Below are 20,660 nucleotides of genomic sequence, written 5' to 3' on the forward strand. Positions count from 1 at the left end.
ATTAAGGCTCTACCAATTGAGCCACGAGCACTACTTTCAGCTTTTTCTGAGTAGTTTATTAGAGATAAATATCTCGAGGACTTCTCCTTCCCTAGCTGTCTTTCAACTGTGATCCTCAGATCTCATCTTCCTGAGTAAAATTACATGCATGAGCCACTGGTACCTGACTTCAGCATTATATTTAACATAACAATGTTCCATGTTCATTGTATGGAATTTTCTGTATAAATATTAAAGCATTTAGCAATGATACTTACAAGTTCCTATAACCCTGTGGATATACGTGCACACAGTCATCATATCGAAGCTATGAAGGATAATTTCATCTTGTTTCTAACCAGATTCAAACCAGGCCCTGGCATTCCCTGTAATCCTAGCTACTCAGGAGGCTGAGATCTGAGAATCCAGGTTTAAAGTCAGTCTGGGTAGGAAAGTCTGTGAGACTTTGTCTCCAGTGAACCACCAGGAATCCAGAAGTGGAGCTATGGCTCAAAGTGGAAGAGTGCTAGCATGGAGCAAAAATGCTCAGTGCCCAGACCCTGAGTTCAAATCCCCTACCCCCCCCCAACCTTCCTTACACAAAAAGATTCTCTGTAGTTCCAATTCAAAGCTTGATTTCTGTTACCCTATTACCTACCTACTTTTATCCATCCCTTCTATTCTCCCCACCAATTTATATAGGGATATTACTTACTATATTTTCCAAGCTCTTTATTCCAAGACCCTGTAATCAGGACTTCATGCTCTAGCTTAGCTTTCTTTTTTTACTTTTCTTTTTTTTCTTTTTCCTTTGCAGATGATAGGGCTTAAACTTAGGGCCTGGACACCATCCCTGGGCTTTGTGCTCAAGGCTAGCACTGTGAATACTTTGAGTCATACCTCCACATCTGGTTATTCTAGTGGTTAATTGGAGATAAGAGTTTTACAACCTTTCTTGGCTGATCTGGCTTCAAACCATGATCCCCAGGTCTCAATCTCTTGAGTAGCTAGAATTACAGGCATGAACCACGATCACTTGTTTATAGACAGCCAGAACGATATTTCCAAAACAGCTTTCTTATACTGATACTCCACATGCCTCTAGTCTGGCATTTTGCTGGTTCATTAGAGGTAGTCTCTCAGACTTTTTGCCCAGGCTGATTCAAACTATAATCCTCCAGGTCTCAGTCTCCCAAATAGCGAGGTATGAGGTATGAGATACTGATACTAGGCTGTTAGTTCATTTTTTCTTTTTTTAATGGCTTTGTGCTTACATGGAAATGAAAGTGTCTCTGTTCTTACTTGTATCTACATTAATTTTCCATACCTACTGATGACTGGGACTGGATAATGATTATTAGTTTCATTGCCATTGGTAAGTGAGTGGTAAGTTTAGCAACATTTTCTATCATACATGTAATTAAATTTTTTTCTTTGTAGGATGAGAGCCCTTCCTCTACTAATTCCTGTGTAGAAGAACTTGAGAAAAATAAAGATTCAAATAGCATAATTAAAGATAGATTGTCTCAAACAGTTAGACAGAATGCTAAATTGTTTTTTGACCCAGTTCGGAAATACAATGGACAACCAGTTCCCTTTCAACAACCAAAGCACTTCACCGGAGGAGTGATGCGATGGTACCAAGTAGAAGGCATGGAATGGCTTAGGGTAATAAATTTTCTTTTTCTTTTTTGTCAGTCATGGGGCTTGAACTCTGGGCCTGGGGGCTGGCCCTAAGCTCTTCAGCTCAAGTCAAGTGCTCCACCACTTGAGCCACAGTGCCACGTTTGGTTTTCTAGTGGTTAATTGGAGATAAGAGTCTCAGGACTTTCCTGCCTGGGCTGGCTTTGAACCGTGATTCTCAGATCTCAGCCTGCTGAGTAGGATTACAGGCATGAGCCACTGTTGCCTGGCCATGACTTTTCATTTTTAATACAGTATATTGGTTCCTTTTTATGATGTCTTAAATAGCATAATGTATCACAACTTGATGTATCACAACTTATTTACTGTATATAAGACATTTGTATATGTTAATTGGATGATTTACCATGAGTAAATTTTTTAAAGTGAAAATGTCTTAAAAGACTCCCAATACTTTTTATGGCTTTGATAAATGATTTCCTATAGTTGTTAAAATATATTGTATTATGCCAGTGTTATCATAATTGTCTTTAAGTATGCTTTTAGAAAAATAAGCCTGTTACTAATTCAGGACATGCTTATATATTCTTTTGTTCAGATGCTTTGGGAAAATGGAATTAATGGCATTTTGGCAGATGAAATGGGATTGGGTAAGACGGTTCAGTGCATTGCTACTATTGCTTTGATGATTCAGAGAGGAGTACCTGGACCTTTTCTTGTCTGTGGTCCTTTGTCTACACTTCCTAACTGGATGGCTGAATTCAAAAGATTTACACCAGAAGTAAGACATGTTTCTTCACATGAAATAAATTTTTGCCCACATTTTTTGTTGTTGTAGGAAATACATTACAGATCTACTATTAAAACTATTGATTTCTACAAAAGCATTGGATCTGGTTAGACAAATATTAGCAATTCCTTTCTTTAACCCTTTTATCTATTTTAGAACACTAGGTATTAGAAATTAGATACTTTGCTTAAAATGTTCTTGTATAGTTTTCATTCATTTAATGACTTATAGTACCTGAGACAAATGTTGATTTTTTAATCCTGTTTTAGTCTTATTTTTCCCTATATACATTCTACTATCCACATCCTTGCAATATATATAATAATTTTTCCATCTGCCCCTTAGCCTTTTTATTTGATTTTCTTTTTGTGATCTTGATATCTTCCCCCCCCAGAAAATTGTCCATAATTTTCATATCATTTATATTTTGTACTGAAACATTGTAAAATCTTTTAGATTCCTACTCTGTTATATCATGGAACCCAGCAGGAACGTCAAAAATTGGCAAGGAAAATTCATAAGAGAACTGGAACACTACAGATTCATCCCGTGGTAATCACATCATTTGAAATATCCATGAGGGACCGAAATGCATTACAGGTATAGATTGTTGCCTTCTAATCTGTAAATCATATTTAATTCATATCACTTTCTCACCACCATGTCTGCTTGAAGTAATAGACTGTATTGTGCTCATTTCTTTGGAAACTGGAGCCTTTGACAAAGATAGGGAAGAAGGCTGTGGTTGTTAAATAAAAATAAACCTGTGACATTTAACTTGTAGCCATAATATATTAAGTTTTTAAAATTAGCCAGACATGAACCTAATCTGTGAATACCTATCAGATGTGTTTGTGAAGTATAGTTTGAGTATATGGAATTTACCAATCTGCTCTTGCTTTCTGCAAGTAAGAATACAATATTTTAAGATATTTAAGTTATCTTAATGGTTTTGTGGTATTTCCTTTCCTTATCTTTTTTTCTTGATATTATAGCTACTAAGTAATGCTTATGTTATAATGCAGTTAGAAAGTTGACCTTTCTTCCTCATTGTTAAACTCATTACACATATGAGAAATGAGTGCTTTCCTTTTCTCTGCCCTTGTGATATCCCTGTTAAGTGACATCCCTTTGTTTTTTCTTACTTGCGTGAATAAAGAAACTAATATAAATATAGAGTCAACCTAAATTCAATAATAGGTCATAATTGGTATTAAATGGTTTTTTAAAATCATGACCAAATGTTTGTCAAATGTTCCACTTATATAAATGAAACTTTGCAATATGTTTTGTAGCACTCTTAGACCAGAAGTTTAGCAACAATATTATAAATGTATAGTATGAAGATATCAATCATTTTTTTCACAATAAAAGTAATATATACTGTCAATAGAAAAAATTTATTATGGAGATAAAAGTATGATTTTATTTGAATTTTACTTTGACAATGAAGAACTACTGTTCACATAAAGGTATAATGTGTACTTAAGATCATACTATGAGTACACTTTTAGAAATAGCATTTTCTACAGAAATCTGTAATATGAAGACTCACCTCAGTTTCTTCTCTCTATGCACCCCCTATTGAAATAGTTCAGAAGCCAGAAACCAGTGGGTCAAACTCATAATCCTAGCTTCTCAAAGAATCTGAGATCTAAGGATCATGGTTCAGAGAAGCCAGCCCAGACAGGAAATTCCCTAAAAGTCTTCATCTCCATTTAACCATTAAAAAGCCGGAAGTGGAGCTATGGCTGACCTTGAGCAGAAGAATCAGGATAGTGCCCAGGCCCTGAGTTTAAGCCAGGACCTTCCTTTCCCGCCCCCCCCCCCCCAAAAAAAAAAAGGAACAAAAGAAAAAGCATAAAAAAGAAAAAGAAATAGGTTTCCTTGTCAGTTCCATTTGCCAGTGGCTAGAATGTTTTCAGTTTTTTTCTTTCACTGAGCCTTAGCAGTGTAAGGATTTTAATTTTAGGGGGTGATTGAGAGTGCGATTCTGAAACTCTTGTTTGAATGACAGCCCATTACTAGTTTGTTTTCAGGTTCTTCCTCATTTACATTCCTTCATTTTTCTTTCACATACTAATTTACAAAGGATGTTTTATTGTTTTAGACTGGTGTCTTAAAGTGAGAAATTATTCATGTTATCTGATTTGTTAGATGGGCAGAAAATTAAGTCCTTTGCAAGACAGAACACTGAAGTAATAATACAGTTTTTTCTATTCTTTTAGTAATATGCTAAAAAAAAGTTACATGCCAAAGATGAATTCTTACACACTTCTGTCCAGTTTGCCAGTCTTAGATTGTTGAAAGATACATGTTTAGTTGGTGTTTATATTTTCAGAATTAGTGCCTATTTTTGCATTTTTTAAACAAAGAATTAAATCAGAATGCCTGATAAATTAGAAGTCAAAAGGGAAAGCATGAGTATTAAAAGTTAAAAAAAAAATTCAGGACGACTTCATTAAAATGAACGTGTGATTGAAAATATCAGTTACTAAAATTGACTCCAGTAAAAAAGACTTAAAAACTAAAAAAAAAATGGAAAACACTGAGATAAAAGTGTCAATTTTAGATATGTTTTGCAAAATGAAAATACTAATGCAGTTTAAAATTTCAGAATACCTGAAATTAATGAACTTTGGCTAGAATTGTTTTTAAATCTAATTTCAAAACTTGATAAAACATTGGAAATAAAAGATTACTTCTACTATAGAAAGAATGAGGCACTGATAGCGTCATAACAGAAGGACTTCAAATATTATTTCCTGACCTAATGAAATCTGTTTTCAGATTATATTGGTTTAGGAATCCATTAATTTAACTCATTGTTAAATCTTTTGAAAACATGTTTATCTCATTACATACCAAAGTGACATTTGATAAGATTCAACATCTGGGCTGGGAAGGTCGCTCAGTGGTGAGCGCTTGCCTTGCATGCCTGAGGCCCTGAGTTCGATTCCTCAGTACCACATAAGCAAAATTTAGAAAAAAGCTGGAAGTGGCACTGTGGCTCAAGTGGCAGAGCGCTAGCCTTGAGCTGAAGAGCTGAGGGACAGCGCCCAGGCCCAGAGTTCAGGCCCCACGACCGGACCCAAAAAAAAAAAAAAAGGATTCAACATCTATACATCTTAATAAAAGAAGTTTTATTTTAGAAATGCTTTTAGGAAAAAATCATTTATAAAAATGTTTTCCCTCAATTCATTTTCTAGCATTGCTATTGGAAATACTTAATAGTAGATGAAGGACACAGGATTAAGAATATGAAGTGCCGTCTGATCAGGGAGTTAAAACGGTTCAATGCTGATAACAAACTACTTTTGACTGGTACTCCCTTGCAAAACAATCTATCAGAACTTTGGTCATTGCTAAACTTTTTGTTGCCAGATGTATTTGACGATTTGAAAAGGTAGGTAAGCCAGTTACTTTACTGTTTTATATTTTTCACTGCCCTTTTCTAAGTACCTGAATTTAAGTGCTATCTTTTGGTAGAGTCTTTGTGATATATATTAAATTCATCTTTTGATATAAAATATATATGAGCACATAAAAGAGAACTTATAACTATGTATTAATGAAAGGAAAACTAAAAATGTTACATTAAGAAGATATTTCCAAGATTTTGTCTTGGGACTTTCTACAAAGAGGTGTGTGTGTGTGTGTGTGCGCGCGCGCGTGTGCGTGCGCGCGCTTGTGTGCGTGCACGCGCTTGTGTGTGTGCGCGCGCACTTAAAAGACAATCCAAGACAAGGTATCAGTGGCTTACACCTGTAATCCTAGCTGTGGGTCTAAAGATCACTGTTATGGGTCTACCACTTAGTGGTAGAATGCTTGCCTAGCATGCATAAAGCCCTGGGTTTGATTCCTCAGTTCCACATAAACAGAAAAAAACCAGAGGTAGTGCTGTGGCACAAGTGGTAGAGTGCTGGCCTTGAGTACAGAGAAGTTGAACTCAGGTTCTGAGTTCAAGCCCAGGATCAGCAAAAAAAAAAAAATCACAGTTAACAACCCACCTTGTTAAACATTTGTGAAACTCTCTTTCTCCAGTAAACTAACCCAAAAAAGCTAGAAATGGAACTGTGACTTAAATGGTAGAGCCACTAGCCTTAAGCCTGGGCTAGCACCCAAGCTTCTGAATTCAAGCCCTGGGATTGATGTGCACACACTTGCACAGACACCCAAAAAAAACCCCCCAGAACTGTGGAAATGGAAGTGTCCTCCATTTCCTTTCACATATATTAGAAAACAGAGACATAAATTTTTTACAAAATCTGATTAGTTAGTGCCACAACAAAATTAAAACAAAGATTTCCCAATTTTAACCTACTACTTTTTTTTTTTTTTTGGGTCCGGTCGTGAGGCCTGAACTCTGGGCCTGGGCGCTGTCCCTCAGCTTTTCAGCTCAAGGCTAGCGCTCTACCACTTGAGCCACAGCGCCACTTCTGGCTTTTTTCTTTATGTGGTGCTGAGAATTGAACCCAGGGCCCTCAGGCATGCAAGGCAAGCACTCTACCAATGAGCCACCTTCCCAGCCCCAACCTACCACTTTTTAAAGGTAGGAAACAGTTTGAGTTCTGCATTCCATCACACACACACAAAATGTTTTCAAAAAATGAGTATCCCTAGAATAGCAAAGGTAGCTGTAATTAAGATGTCCAGATGTTCTAGTTACCATGTCCTTTTCTCAATCTAAGGTAGACTTGTAGCTTAGTAGTAGAGTGCTTGCCTAATATACACAAAGCTCCTGGTAACCACAAAAATGTTTTGTTGTTAGAGTGGGTCAGATTTCTATCACTCTGTAGAGGTAGACCATATAGCCATGGTTCGGCAATAGCTGTAATTTCTGCAACTATTCATAATGTTTGATAAAATATTAGCTTTTAGCCTGAGGTTATAGCATCATGTCTTGGATTTCATCCCTGTTACCACAAGACAAAAATCTGTACCTTAGTCATTATTTTTTTATTATAATAGGTATTAACATTTTTTAATTGAAAAAACATCCCTTTTAGATTTGCAGTTTCTGATTATTGAATCAAAGCCATCATTTACATCCTTTTTATTTGTGTGTTTTCTTTAGTGGTACTGGAATTGACCTCAAGGCTTTGCACTTGCTAGTCAAATGCTTTATGACTTGATCTTTGTCACCAGTCCTTTGTTCTTTTTCATTATATTAAAAATGGCATATGAGGATTTGGCAACTGTCCATATGCTTCATAATAAACTATGAAATTAGAAACCCTGTTTCAAGATAATATAATTGATTTTATGTTAGGTTAACTTGTAATCATTTCTCTTTTTTTCCAGCTTTGAGTCTTGGTTTGACATCACTAGTCTTTCTGATACTGCTGAAGATATCATAGCTAAAGAAAGAGAACAGAATGTATTACATATGCTACACCAGGTGTTGACTGTTTTTCTTACTCTGTTTACTCCACCCTCATAGATAATGAATTCTAGAGACACTACCCATTATTGTTCAGACTTAAAAAGTGAAATGAGTCTCCCTAAGTCAAGTCACTTTCTTGCCCTTTTCCTACTTCCAGAAGTCATGGGGTTATGGATAGTAACTACAGATAGTGGTGGTTTTTTTTTTTCCTTTTCCTCTAAATTGTTAGCAACGATCCTCTTTTTCTGTTAACTTCTATCTCGTTTATAAATGTGATATAGTGTAAGAGAATTTTAAGCCTGAAGATCTTAAGGAAACATTTTATATCGTTGGGTTGGTTGGCTCTCTAGTCATCTTAAGATGTCACTAAAATATTTGGACTTAACACTGTCAATCCAAAGAAGAATAAATATTATTTTAATAGAAAAGAAGTCAGGCATGAGTGGTTCACAGCTGTAATCCTAGCTACTCAGGATGCTGAGGTTCATAGATGTCTGTTTGAAAGCAGCTTGGGCATACAAATGTAAGAGATCCTTAACCTCCAATTAACCAGAAAAAAGCCAGAGTGGAGATGTAGATCAGCCTTGAGCAGAAAAGCTTAAAAAAGAGTACATGACCCCAGTACTGGCATATATGTGGCAGGGGGAAGATTAGAAAACACTGAGTTTATCTTTTGCTGGTTTGCTTTGGGAATATTTCAAGGAGGTGGTAACTTTTAAGACAATACACTAGGGAAGAAAGTGTGAGAAGTATGGATATGGTATTCCCAAAAAGAAAAGAATACTTAATGTTTGTATTTATTCATGTTTACATTTTAGATTCTAACCCCTTTCTTACTGAGAAGACTGAAATCTGATGTTGCTCTTGAAGTTCCTCCTAAACGAGAAGTAGTTGTTTATGCACCACTTTCAAAGAAACAAGAAGTCTTTTATACAGCCATTGTGAACCGAACGATTGCGAAGATGTTTGGATCTAGTGAGGTAGAATGTGTTTTGAAATAGAATGTAAATAAAATACAGCATGATTTTTTTTCTTTACTTTTTTCTTTTTTTGGTGGGGGGGGGGGTTAGGGAGGGTTGGGTGAGCATTGTCCCTGAGCTTTTCAGCTCAAGTTGAGCACTCTACCATTTGAGCCACAGTGCCACTTCTAGTTTTCTGGTGGTTTATTGGTGATGATAGTGTCATGGACTTTTCCTGCCTGGCCTGGCTTTGAACTGGGATCCTCAGACCTCAGCCTCCTGAGTAGCTAGGATTGCAGGCTTGAGCTAACCAGTGCCTGGTCCAGACTTATTTATCAATTGCTTTACCAGGAATGTATTGATGGGATTAGTATAATGATTGAAAAATGGTGTAGTCATGCATGTATTACAAGAGAGAGGTCGTATGTGGTCATTATATAACTGAAGATTAGACTTTTCTCTAAACTCAAATTAAAAATTGAGAATATTTATATTTGGCTTTATATTATGAATTTCTTGTAATTATGACTTGGAGAATTATTAGACTTGACAAAGATCAGTTTTCTTTAAATCTTAAAGTCATTTTATACATAAATATATTTTGAACATAAACTTGTTTGCATTTAGAACTTAAGCATATAGGGTTTTAAACAGACATTTAATTATCTTCCAGAAAGAATCAGTGGAACTAAGTCCTACTGGACGACCAAAACGAAAAACCAGAAAATCAATAAATTATAGCAAACTAGATGAGTTTCCTAATGAATTGGAAAAACTAATGAGTCAAATACAGCCAGAAGTGGACCGCGAAAAGTGAGTTTAAACATAAATTTGAAATAATTTAAACTATGTTTTTCACAATTATCATATTCACATATCATGTTTTTGATAGGACTGTTGTAGAAATGAATATTCCTGTAGAATCTGAAGTTAATCTGAAACTACAGAATATAATGATGCTACTTCGTAAATGTTGTAATCATCCATATCTGATTGAGTACCCTATAGATCCTGTCACACAAGAGTTTAAGGTAAATATTATTTAATAATTTTTTTATATTGGGACACAATATTACTTTGTTTGATTTGTTATTTAATGTAGAACTGTATACCAAAATTAGTCCTTTCAGTAAGGGGAGAATGGTGGTCATTTCCTATGTGCTATGCAACAAGTGTTTTAATTCATACATTTAAAACTTTGTTTTTCCTCTTTAGTCCTGAACTCAGGGCCTGAGTTTTTTTATTTTAATTTTAATTTTAATTTTTATTTGAGCCATAGTACCAATTCCCGACTTTTTCTGATTATGTGGTACAGAGGTTCCCAACCCAGGGCTTCATGCCAACTAGGTAAGGCACTCTACCACTAAGCCACGTACCCAGCCTTAATTAAACTTCTTGTACACTTTTATGTGAACAGTTAAGAATTTATTCTGAAATTTTAGTGATTCAGTTATTTTGTTCTCTATTTTGGGGGGTAGTAATATTTTCAGTAACTGAATGTTAAAAGACCAGCTTATCAAAATCAGTTTGCTTGCTGGTTAAGTCTCAACAAATAGCCACAGAAAAAAGTATCATATTCAATGAATAAAATTGTGTAGTTGATAGAAAAGTTGCATGACTTTAAAAGAAATGTTCGTAGTAACCACTAAAATTTGTTTCATTACTAGTTTCCCTGGCAGTATTGACTTTTTGAGTCAGATAGAGCTTGTTTGGAGATCATGACCTGTGCACTGTATTTAGTAGCTTCCCTAGCCTCTAGGTCGCAGTAGTGTATGTCTTCCCCATTTGTGACAACCTACTCCATCTACTGCCACATTTGATGTGGGTAGAAGGGAAAATGCTATCATTTGACAATTTCTACTTTTACATAAAGGAAGATAAAACTTGACTCCTGTATAAAAATACCTCTTCGATGGGTAATTTTACCAAAGGGAGAAAATTGTCTTTAGTGTGAATGAGATTACTTAGAAACTCGTATGTTTTCTTTAATGTGTACTGGAACTCTGATAGCAATTTTTGAAAAAGTTACTTGATTATAAAGGAAAAAACCCTCAGATGATACAATAAGTTTGAACTTATGTTCTCTTTTCCAAAGTCTTTTTGTTGGTGGTGGTTGTAGGGCTTGAACTTGGCCTGGGTGCTGTCCCTGAGCCTCTTTGTGTCCAAGGCTAGCCTTCTACCACTTGAGCCACAGCACCACTTCTGGTTTTTGAATGGTTAGTTGGTGATAAAGGTCTCATGAGACTTTTCTGTCTGGACTGGCTTCAAACCACGATCCTCCTAAGTAGCTAGGATTATAGGCGTGAACTGGCACCCTGCTGTACAAAGTTGTGTTTTTTTTATTGTGAAAATACCATACAGAGGGGTTACAATTACGTGGGCAAGGTAATGAGTACATTTCTTATCAAGCATTGTTGCCTCCTTTGTTTCCCCTTCCCAATCCTTTCCATATCCCCCCACCCCCTGTACAAAGTTTTTGATAGAAGAGTAAGATAGATTTTGTTCATGGATAGGCTCATGGTCTTATTTGAACTTAATTCTTCTGTGCTGAATCACTTTTCATTCTACTGTGTATGTTTTCCATTAGAAGTCAGTAACCTCTATTGAAAGGTCTTTGTATTTTTTAATGAATTGCCATTGTGAATCAAATTATTCAGATGATTTTCATGTTTATAGGGCAAATGGTTAGTAACTATCCTTTTATTTTTCTACTTTTAAGATTGATGAAGAATTAGTAACAAACTCTGGGAAACTGTTAATTTTGGATCGAATGCTGCCAGAACTTAAGAAAAGAGGACATAAGGTGGTAATTTTGATTGGACTTTGAATTGCTTGAGTTTTATGAATCAGTATCTCGACATTAAGATATTTAAATTTCAGGTGCTGCTTTTTTCACAAATGACAAGAATGCTGGATATTTTGATGGACTACTGTCAACTCAGAGATTTCAACTTTAGTAGACTTGATGGGTCCATGTCTTATTCAGAGAGAGAAAACCATGTAAGACTACTTTTGTCATTCATTAACTTCTTTTTTGTACCTTCTGATTTGACTTTTGAAGTAATGTATAAAGTAGACCTTTAAATTGATGAGAAATTACCAAAAACCCTATAAAAGCTAGCATTTTGCTTTTGTATTTATGAATTGGTGTTTGGTTCTTGTGTGTGTATACGTACGTGCATGTATATGCATATATTTTTTCAAATATATAACGTATCTAGAATTAGGTATCTATATATCATCACAAATGAAGAACATTCAGATAACAGCTAAATGTTTCCCTCTCAGGTTCAATGTTTCATTAAACAAATTTCAAGTGAAGCAAAGTAGAAAGTACTTAGCATTATTATTCCACCTAGAATTTGCTATGAAAATAGTTTTCTTGCCTGGTCCTGGGCTTTGAACTCAGGATCTGGCCCTTGTTAAAGGCAGCCATTCTACCTCTGATCCACAGCTTAACCCTACCATTAACATTTGACATGTGTTGTTATTATATGTGATACAGGATCAAGCCATTGAGGTAGCCATTTAGCATTTAGTCTTTTAATTCATTTGTTTTGAAGTTGGTTTGACTTCATAGCCCTATATTTGCTATGCTGAGCAGGGCAGGGCACCCTAGGTGAGTTTGGCCAAGTTTGGAAAAGTTGTCAGTGGAAATTAAAAACAATCCCTTCTCAGCTAGTTATTTTTAATTTATTATGTTTTCATCTTTTCTGCTTTTAGATGCACAGCTTCAACACAGATCCAGGTGTATTTCTTTTCTTAGTGAGTACACGAGCTGGTGGCCTGGGTATTAATTTGACGGCAGCAGATACAGTTATCATTTATGATAGTGATTGGGTAAGTTGTAACCCTCAATGTGCAAATTATATTTCTGTTCTGAATTTTCAGTCCTTCATTGTAAAAGTCGTGGTTTGATTTGTCAAAAGTTTGAACTTGTTTCTTTGGAATATTTAAAGATTTAAATTCTGTCAAGAGTATAATGGATGGTAATGTTATGCAAATAATTTAGAACCCTAAGTTGAGTTAAGCTACATTTGATCATGAATGTTGGCTTTACCTCTATATCTTGGGTTAAGTTAATTTTTAACATAATACTGTTAAAATGTTATTTTATTTTATTTTTGTAGTCATGAGGCTTGAACTCTGGGCCTGGGCACTATCCCTCAGCTCTTCAGCTCAAGGCAAAGGCTCTACGATATGAGCCACAGCACCACTTTCAGTTTTCGGTAGTTAATTGGAGATGAAAGTCTCATGGACTTTCCTGCTCGGGCTGGCTTTGAACCGTGATCCTTGATCTCAGCCTCCTGAGTAGGATTACAGGCATGAGCCACCAATGCCCGGCCTTAAATGTTATTTTTACTTTTAAGAATCCACAGTCTGATCTTCAGGCCCAGGATAGATGTCACAGAATTGGTCAAACGAAGCCAGTTGTTGTATATCGTCTTGTTACAGCAAATACTATCGACCAGAAAATTGTGGAAAGAGCAGCTGCTAAAAGAAAGTTGGAGAAGTTGATCATCCACAAAAGTAAATGATGCTCTCATGATTCTTTTTTGCTTAATTGTCATTGCATGTGTACAATCCCATTAATGTCATTACTGTTACTTTCCTTACAAAACAAATTAGTGCAGTTATGTGACAGGATTTTAATAAGCAGAGGAGGATTTGGAGTTCTTAACAGTCTACACTAAATTGGTAATCATAGAACATTACTGTTTTTCTAAATGAGGCCTAAAGGGGTAGACAAAGGACTATAAGAAAAGTTACACGTTCTCTAATGTATTAAACATTAAATTAATGGTATATTCAACTAGTCCGATTCAAAATCTGTGTGTATTAATATAGATAGGATTCAAAGTTAGTGAGCAGAGGTGACTCATTAAGGTCTTTCATGTTACATTCTTTGAGATTCCTTGGGTAAATTTTACCTTTACTCATTCAATATAAAATTGACTAATTGAGTTCATGACTTGATTATCATGAATTGAAAATTGCTTCTACAAATTGTCAAGCCTAGAGAAATTTGAGCATCATAATAAAATGTTGAAAGTTACTGCAAGTTAGTTTTATAATACTACTCTGCTTGCTGGTATGATAATCGGTTTTTAAGGAAAAGTGGGTTAGGTTTTAGAGCAGTTTGACTTTTGTGACTTATTAGTCAGTCAGTAATTTGACTACAACAATCAGATGGGGATAAAATGAGTCTTAACCTAATACATTTTTGTGTTAACTTAAAAGTTTTCACATGTGTTACTTTAGAAATTCAGATGATGAGATAAATTATATTTGCTTTTAAGTTTAGGTAACATTGTCAGTTACCTTTTCCTAAGTTCTGAGGTTAACGTCACACAAAAAATTTGAAAGATTTTATGAAATTCTGGTACTTTTTGTTGATGTGTAATATATATAGTAAAAAACACAGCTTTTAAATTTATAGTTTGGTAAAATACGTATATTTATAGTTATCTAGATTAAGAGAATGAGCATTCTCATATAATAAAGTTTACACAGGCACCCTTTCAGTCATTCTCTGTGTCAGTCTGAGATTATCTACTATTGTAATTTTTGTCACATTTTTTTACACATACTATTTTGACATTCATATCCTTGAATTAGAAGGTTTGTTTTGCTAAGTAGTTTTGTTTTTTGTCCATTTTTTGTTTGTTTGTTTTTGTTTTGTTTTTTTGTCGGTTGTGGGGCTTGAACTCTGGTCCTGGACGCTGTCCCTCAGCTCTTCAGCTCAAGGCGAGCACTCTACCACTTGAGCTACAGCGCCACTTCCCATTCTTTTGTTAATGGATACTTTCATTGTTTCCTGATTGGATTTATTGTAAACAAATTATAAGTTATTCTCATAGGTTTATAATATAGTTCAGCTTTAAAATGGATTTTTAATGTTCATTTTTTTTTCTCTAGATCATTTCAAAGGTGGCCAATCTGGATTAAATCAACCTAAAACTTTCTTAGATCCTAAAGAATTGATGGAATTATTAAAATCTAGAGATTATGAAAGGTAAAAGTTTTCTTTTTTTTTTTTTTTTGGGGGTGTGTGTGTGTGTGTGTGTGTGTGTGTGTGTGTGTGTGTGTGTGTGTGTGTGTGTGTGTGTGTGTGTGTGTGTGTGTGTGTGTGTGTGTGTGTGTGTGTGTGTGTGTGTGTGTTAACTGAGGATTGAACTTGGATACTTGTGCTTGCTAGGTGCTCTTCCATTTAACCTATACCTTGAGCCCTTAAAATTTCTTCATAAAAATAGAAAGCATCATTTTGATTTAATATTTTATTTTTCTAGGGAAGTAAAAGGATCAAGAGAGAAGGTCATTAGTGATAAGGATCTAGAGTTGTTGTTAGATCGAAGTGATCTTATTGGTAAGTTTTTGTCATTCATTTTTTTTAATAATGAACTTTTTTTGCCATTTTTTGTCATTCATTTTTTTTAAATAATGAACTTGTGTTTTTTTGGCCATTCCTGGCCCTTGAACTAAAGGTTCTGGGTACTGTCCCTGAGCCTCTTGGTTCTCAAGTTAGTGCTCTACCACTTGAGCCACAGCACTTCTGGCTTTTTCTGAGTAGTTTATTAGAGGAAATAGTTTTGCTTTCCTTCGTTCTGTCTTCTAACCTCCATTCTCAGTCTCACCTCCTGAGTAGTTAGGATAACAGATGGGAGTCACCAGTGCTCAGCTATAAGAACATAGTTTTAAACATACTGACTACCAAAAGAACAAACAAAAAATATGGGAAAATATATGCAAAGTACTATTCTGTTGATTGCTTTAAATTTTGTATCTTAAGTTCAGCAGGTTTTTTTGCCTAGCAAATCGATGCTTCATATTGTATGTCCTATAGGTTGCTATAATAAGAAATATGATTTGGCTTTTGTAACTATACTAGGTCATTTTAAGAGGATTTCAGATTTTTCCAATTGAATCAAAATTTGTAGCATTTGAATCAGGAGCCAAATTCCATTATTATATATAGTGCACCCCTCTTGTTTTTCCTTATTTGCTAGAAAATATGTGTACTTTGCCTGTAAAATGACTTACTTTTCCTTCTTTCTTCCTTTCTTTTTTCCCTTTCCTTTCTTTCCTTCTTTCTTCCTTCCTTCCTTTCTTCCCTTTCTTTTTTTGTCAGTTATGGGGCTGAACTCTGGGCTTGGGCACTGTCTCTGAGCTCTTCAGCTCAAGGCTAGAGCTTTTCCACTTACAGCACCACTTCCAGTTTTCTGGTGTTTAACTGGAGATGAGAGTCTCATGGACTTTCCTGCCCAGGCTGGCTTTGAATCATGATCCACAAATCTCAGCCTCCTGAGTAGGATTACAGATGGGAGCCACTGGCACCCAGCTTGGCTTACATTTCTTTATAATCAGCTGGTTCTTCCCCCTCCATGTTTATTAATTTGTTTTTCAGTGTATATTTCTTATAGATTGATAAGTAGCTCTCTTTTTTTTTTTAAATTTTATTTTATTTGAGAACATACTGTACAGAGGGGCTACAATTACATGGGCAGGATAATGCATACATTTCTTACCAAGCATTGCAGCCTCCTCCTTTGTTTACCCTTCACCTCCCTTCCCAGCCTCCCCCCTCCCCCCACCCAATTATACCCTCCCCCCACACACACACCGACATTGTAAAGTTGGTTTTGACATGACATTTTGTACTTCTCATTGTTGCAACAGGTCCACCTGAATCCTTAAACGACTTGTTTGTCCCCATCTCCTCCACATGTTATACTGACATCAAATATAGTGAAAGCGGGGGTTACACTGTGGGGGAGATAAGTAGCTCTCTTAATCAGATTTAAGTTCTCTATCTGAGCAAAGAAAAGTTTTTTAAACACACTTTTATATTGATTGATTAGAACTTGTATTTCCTTAGGTTTTGCAAAATGATTTGTCTGTGCTATCAGCTTTATTAGTTGAAATTTGTCTACTGAGAATTTTTCTTTTGCATTTAGAAAAGAAAGCATCTAAAATAAAAAGTGGGCAGTACAGATTGGTTATTTATCAAGTTACAGAAAAATGAGTTGCTACTATAATAATGACCTTCAATTATTTTGTAAACATTCAAAATTAATTTTCTAACTAGTTTAGAATGCATTGCTAAAGCAACTCATATCCTCATTGCCAGTCATCTTTCTAGCTGGGTTTAGTGACATTGATCTGGGATCTTGAAGTTGGTGATTATTACTTATTCTGCAGAAATAAGCAGAAACTAACACATAATTGAGTATAGTGTTGTAATGTCTTTGACATATTTTCATATGTTGCATTGGAACCAGGTTTTTCTTACTAAATTTATAAACATTTTAAATATATTGTGGATACAAGTTCTTCGGATATATCTTTCAGCACTTCTTAAATTTAGTGCCTTTGGGGCGGGGGGGGGGGCAGTCTTCAGTCTTCAGGCTTGAACTCAGGACCAAGGCACTGTCCCTGAGCCTCTTGTGCTCAAGGCTAGCACTAATTTATTTCAGTTATCGTATCTTTTTTTTTTTTTTGCTGGTCCTGGGACTTGAACTTGGGGCCTGGGCTCTTCCCTGAGCATCTCTGTGCTCAAGGCAGCACTCTACCACTCAAACCACAGGGCCACTTCCGACTTTTTCTGTTTATATGGTACTGAGGAATGGAACCCAGGGCTTCATGCATGTCAAGCAAGCACTCTACCATAAGCCTCATTCTCAGACCCAAATTTAGTGTCTTGATGAGTTAAAGTTGTTAAGTTTTGTTGTAGCCCATTCCAGTTTTACCAAGTTGGATTTTTTTTTGTTATTGTTGTTTTTAGCTATAAATCTGTCTAATCCTTGGGTGAGGTGACAAATGCTTGTCATCCATTTGTGACATAAAGCATAAAGCAAGACCCCACCTTGAAAATAAACCAGCGCAGAAAGGGGAGTGGTGTAAGTGATATAATATAGTACCTGTCTAGCAAGCATGAGCCCCAAGTGCAATCCACAGGACCACCAAAAGAACAAGCAAAAATTATAATTCAAAGTACTATTCTGTTTATTTTAACTTTTTGCATCAAATTCAGCAGGTGTTTTGCCTAGCAAATTGAGGTTTCATGTTATATATTTATAGTTTGCTGTAATAAGAGCAATACATACTTGGTTTTTGTAACTATTTCTGGGTAAGGAAAAGCATGTCCTTCATTTCTGTGGGTTTATATATTTTAGACAGGTGATTGATTCATTTTGCAAGAAACTTTTTTTCATTTCTTTCCTCAGGTTCTTTTTTTTATTTAAAGTACTTGCTTTATTTTTTTTTCCCATAGATCAAATGAAAGCCTCTGGACCAGTTAAAGAGAAGACAGGAATATTCAAGATAGTAGAAAATTCTGAAGATTCCAGTCCTGAATGTTTGTTTTAAGTGAAGCTTTAAAAAAAGGCCTTTTTAACTTGCTTGTGTATATCCAATGAGGTTTTTTTTACATTAGTTTTGAAGTCCATTTTGTCCACTTCACTTTTTTGATTATGTCAGTTTATATAAATGTAACTGATATCACCACATACTTAACAGTGTAATTCCTCCTAGCCTTATTAAGAACAAAATTCCTAATAAGTTTAGATTTTTAGTTACTTTCTCAGTCTGGGTAGTACTCTTAGGTATGGTCTAATGTTTACTTAACCATTGCCAGATTTATGCAGTCTTCCTGTGGAAGTTTAGTAAATGTCTCTTTTTGTCTCTCCTTTCTCACAGTTGTAATACAGTTCAAGGAATTAACACTTCTGTTATGGAGTAGGCTTTCAAGAGGGAGGATTGACTGAGGTTGTGCTTTTTGTCACGAAAGTAAAAAAAATCGTTTTTACTTTTAGGGTTATAAGATAGTTTACCAAATAAATGTTTATTATAAAATGATTTTTTTTTTTTTGGTCGGTCATGGGGCTTGAACTCTGGGCCTGGGGTGCTGTCCCTCAACTCTTCAGCTCAAGGCTAGCACTCTACCACTTGAGCCATAGTGTCACTTCCAGTTTTCTGGTGGTTAATTGGAGATGATTCTCATGGACTTTCCTGTCCAGGCTGGCTTTGAAATGTGATCCTCAGATCTCAGCCTCCTGAGTAGCTAGGATTACAGGTGTGAGCCATTGGCACTTGGCCCATTTATGAAATTATTTTGCCAGGAAAATAATTGAAGTGAAATAATAAACATGACTGGTTTGACATTCAACATCATTATGCTCTTAGTTTCATCCACTAGTACATATAACCATGTTGTAGAAAAATGTAAAGTGACGGGTAGCAAAGAATACTGAAAGAAACTATCATTTTGGCAAAAATACCAAAAGTTGGAAATGTTAGTCTGTTGTGCAGGATAAGAGAACAAACATTGGATAACCTATACCCCCTGGGTGAAAAAGAAGAATCTAAATGTTTATGCTGGGAAGGGACAGGCTTCCTGGAGTAGGTGTTTTGGTTAGTATGTATTGGAAAACTCAACCTGTATTTCATGTTTAAATTATAATGCTATAGGAAAGTGAAACCAGAGCTCAGAAAGAGAAATGGTTTGAGAGAACATTTAATTTAAAAAAAGAAAAGAAAGACTACAGAGCAATTATATTTTGTGTTGTGTTTTTAAATAAATGAAAATGTTCATTCACCAGCAGACTCATTGGTCTTGATTGAAATCAATGTGACTTCAGTGAGTCTGTTCTTTTCCATTCTCCCAATAACTTCATCTCTGTTCTTATATCCCCAGTACGCCTTCCTTTCCTTGTTTCTTGTAGCATTAAGAAAATAGGGTCAATCAGAAAAGAGCTTTAAAAGATGTCTTCAGTGCATTTATTTATCCTTACTTATTTTTCATTATTCTTTCCTGTTACTACTTACACATTGTCCTAACCAGAACCATTGAAAAGCTTTGCACTTTTCCTCTGATAGCAAAACAATTTTGTAAAACTTCTCTACATTCATTTAGGTTTTTTTTTTCTTTTATTTAATGAGCCCAATCTGGTCAGATTTCATCTGATTCCACTGGAATTACTGATCTCCCAGTGATCTGGTTTTATTTGATCTATCATCAGCATTTCGCATATGATTTTTTTTTTTAGAAAAGAATTCGTTGGCTTATAGCAAACACATTAAATTTCCATTCCGCTCTTTCTTGTATGTTTTTTGCATGTGAGACCTTTAAGAATTAGAATTTCCCAGACAGCTTGATACATCCCTGATGTTCTTACCTTATTTCTTCCTTACCAGCAGTTCTGATGACACTTATTTGTATTCTCAGTCAGAACCTTTGTCCTGAACTGTGATGTAGGTACCTTGGCTTTTTTACTCGAGTACGTGATAATTGTAACTACTCTAAACATTTGGTTTTCGGTTCTGCCATTTGCCTCTGTATTTTCCTCTTTCAGTTCTTCCAATTATTTAACAAAATTGGAAGATGCTTTTTCCTCACACTTCACATCTGATTATATACTTTATAAATATGTCTATAATACTACCTTCTCTTTTTTTTTTTTTTTTTTTTTTTAGTTGTGGGGCTTAAACTCTGGGCCTGGATGCTATCCCTCAGCTCTACAGCTCAAGGCTAACGCTCTACCACTTGAGCCACAGCACCACTTCCAATTTTCTAGTGGTTTATTGGAGAGTCTCATGGGCTTTCCTGTCCAGGCTGGCTTTGAACCATGATCCTCAGATCTCAGCCTCCTGAGTAGCTCTAGGATTACAGGCATGAGCCACCAGTGCTTGGCTTACCGTATCTTTTAACATGTAATCACGGGCCCTATATCTGTTTAGCTTAGGCATAGAATTTATGTTTTGACTAAACATCTTGATAGTCAATTGTGAAATCAATATTTGTGCTGTTTAATAACTATTAAGTGTAAACCTTAAATATGTTCATTGGTAACTACCTCTTCCTATGTGAACCTAAATATTTTCTCAAATTTTTTTTTGTAGAACA

At 35.5% G+C, this 20,660-nt stretch overlaps 1 protein-coding gene across 1 annotated transcript in view; it reads left to right on the forward strand.

Annotated features, from left to right (window-relative positions):
- The window catches only part of LOC138836093 (lymphoid-specific helicase), a 28,344-nt gene extending 9,004 nt beyond the window's left edge, over window positions 1-19,340 (forward strand). The window contains exons 8-22 of the mRNA XM_070034581.1: window positions 1,420-1,647; window positions 2,222-2,404; window positions 2,870-3,013; window positions 5,623-5,819; window positions 7,718-7,814; window positions 8,618-8,779; window positions 9,432-9,571; window positions 9,651-9,789; window positions 11,478-11,561; window positions 11,639-11,758; window positions 12,482-12,598; window positions 13,129-13,288; window positions 14,678-14,774; window positions 15,049-15,125; window positions 18,030-19,340. Coding sequence (XP_069890682.1) covers window positions 1,420-1,647; window positions 2,222-2,404; window positions 2,870-3,013; window positions 5,623-5,819; window positions 7,718-7,814; window positions 8,618-8,779; window positions 9,432-9,571; window positions 9,651-9,789; window positions 11,478-11,561; window positions 11,639-11,758; window positions 12,482-12,598; window positions 13,129-13,288; window positions 14,678-14,774; window positions 15,049-15,125; window positions 18,030-18,124 — 2,040 coding nt within the window. The 3' untranslated portion in view covers window positions 18,125-19,340. The remainder of the gene's footprint in view (window positions 1-1,419; window positions 1,648-2,221; window positions 2,405-2,869; window positions 3,014-5,622; window positions 5,820-7,717; window positions 7,815-8,617; window positions 8,780-9,431; window positions 9,572-9,650; window positions 9,790-11,477; window positions 11,562-11,638; window positions 11,759-12,481; window positions 12,599-13,128; window positions 13,289-14,677; window positions 14,775-15,048; window positions 15,126-18,029) is intronic.
- Window positions 19,341-20,660: the final 1,320 nt, after the last annotated feature.

This window comes from Dipodomys merriami, unplaced genomic scaffold, assembly GCF_024711535.1.
Source record: "Dipodomys merriami isolate MVZ:Mamm:240054 unplaced genomic scaffold, mDipMer1.0.p SCAF_249, whole genome shotgun sequence".
Lineage (NCBI taxonomy): Eukaryota > Metazoa > Chordata > Mammalia > Rodentia > Heteromyidae > Dipodomys > Dipodomys merriami.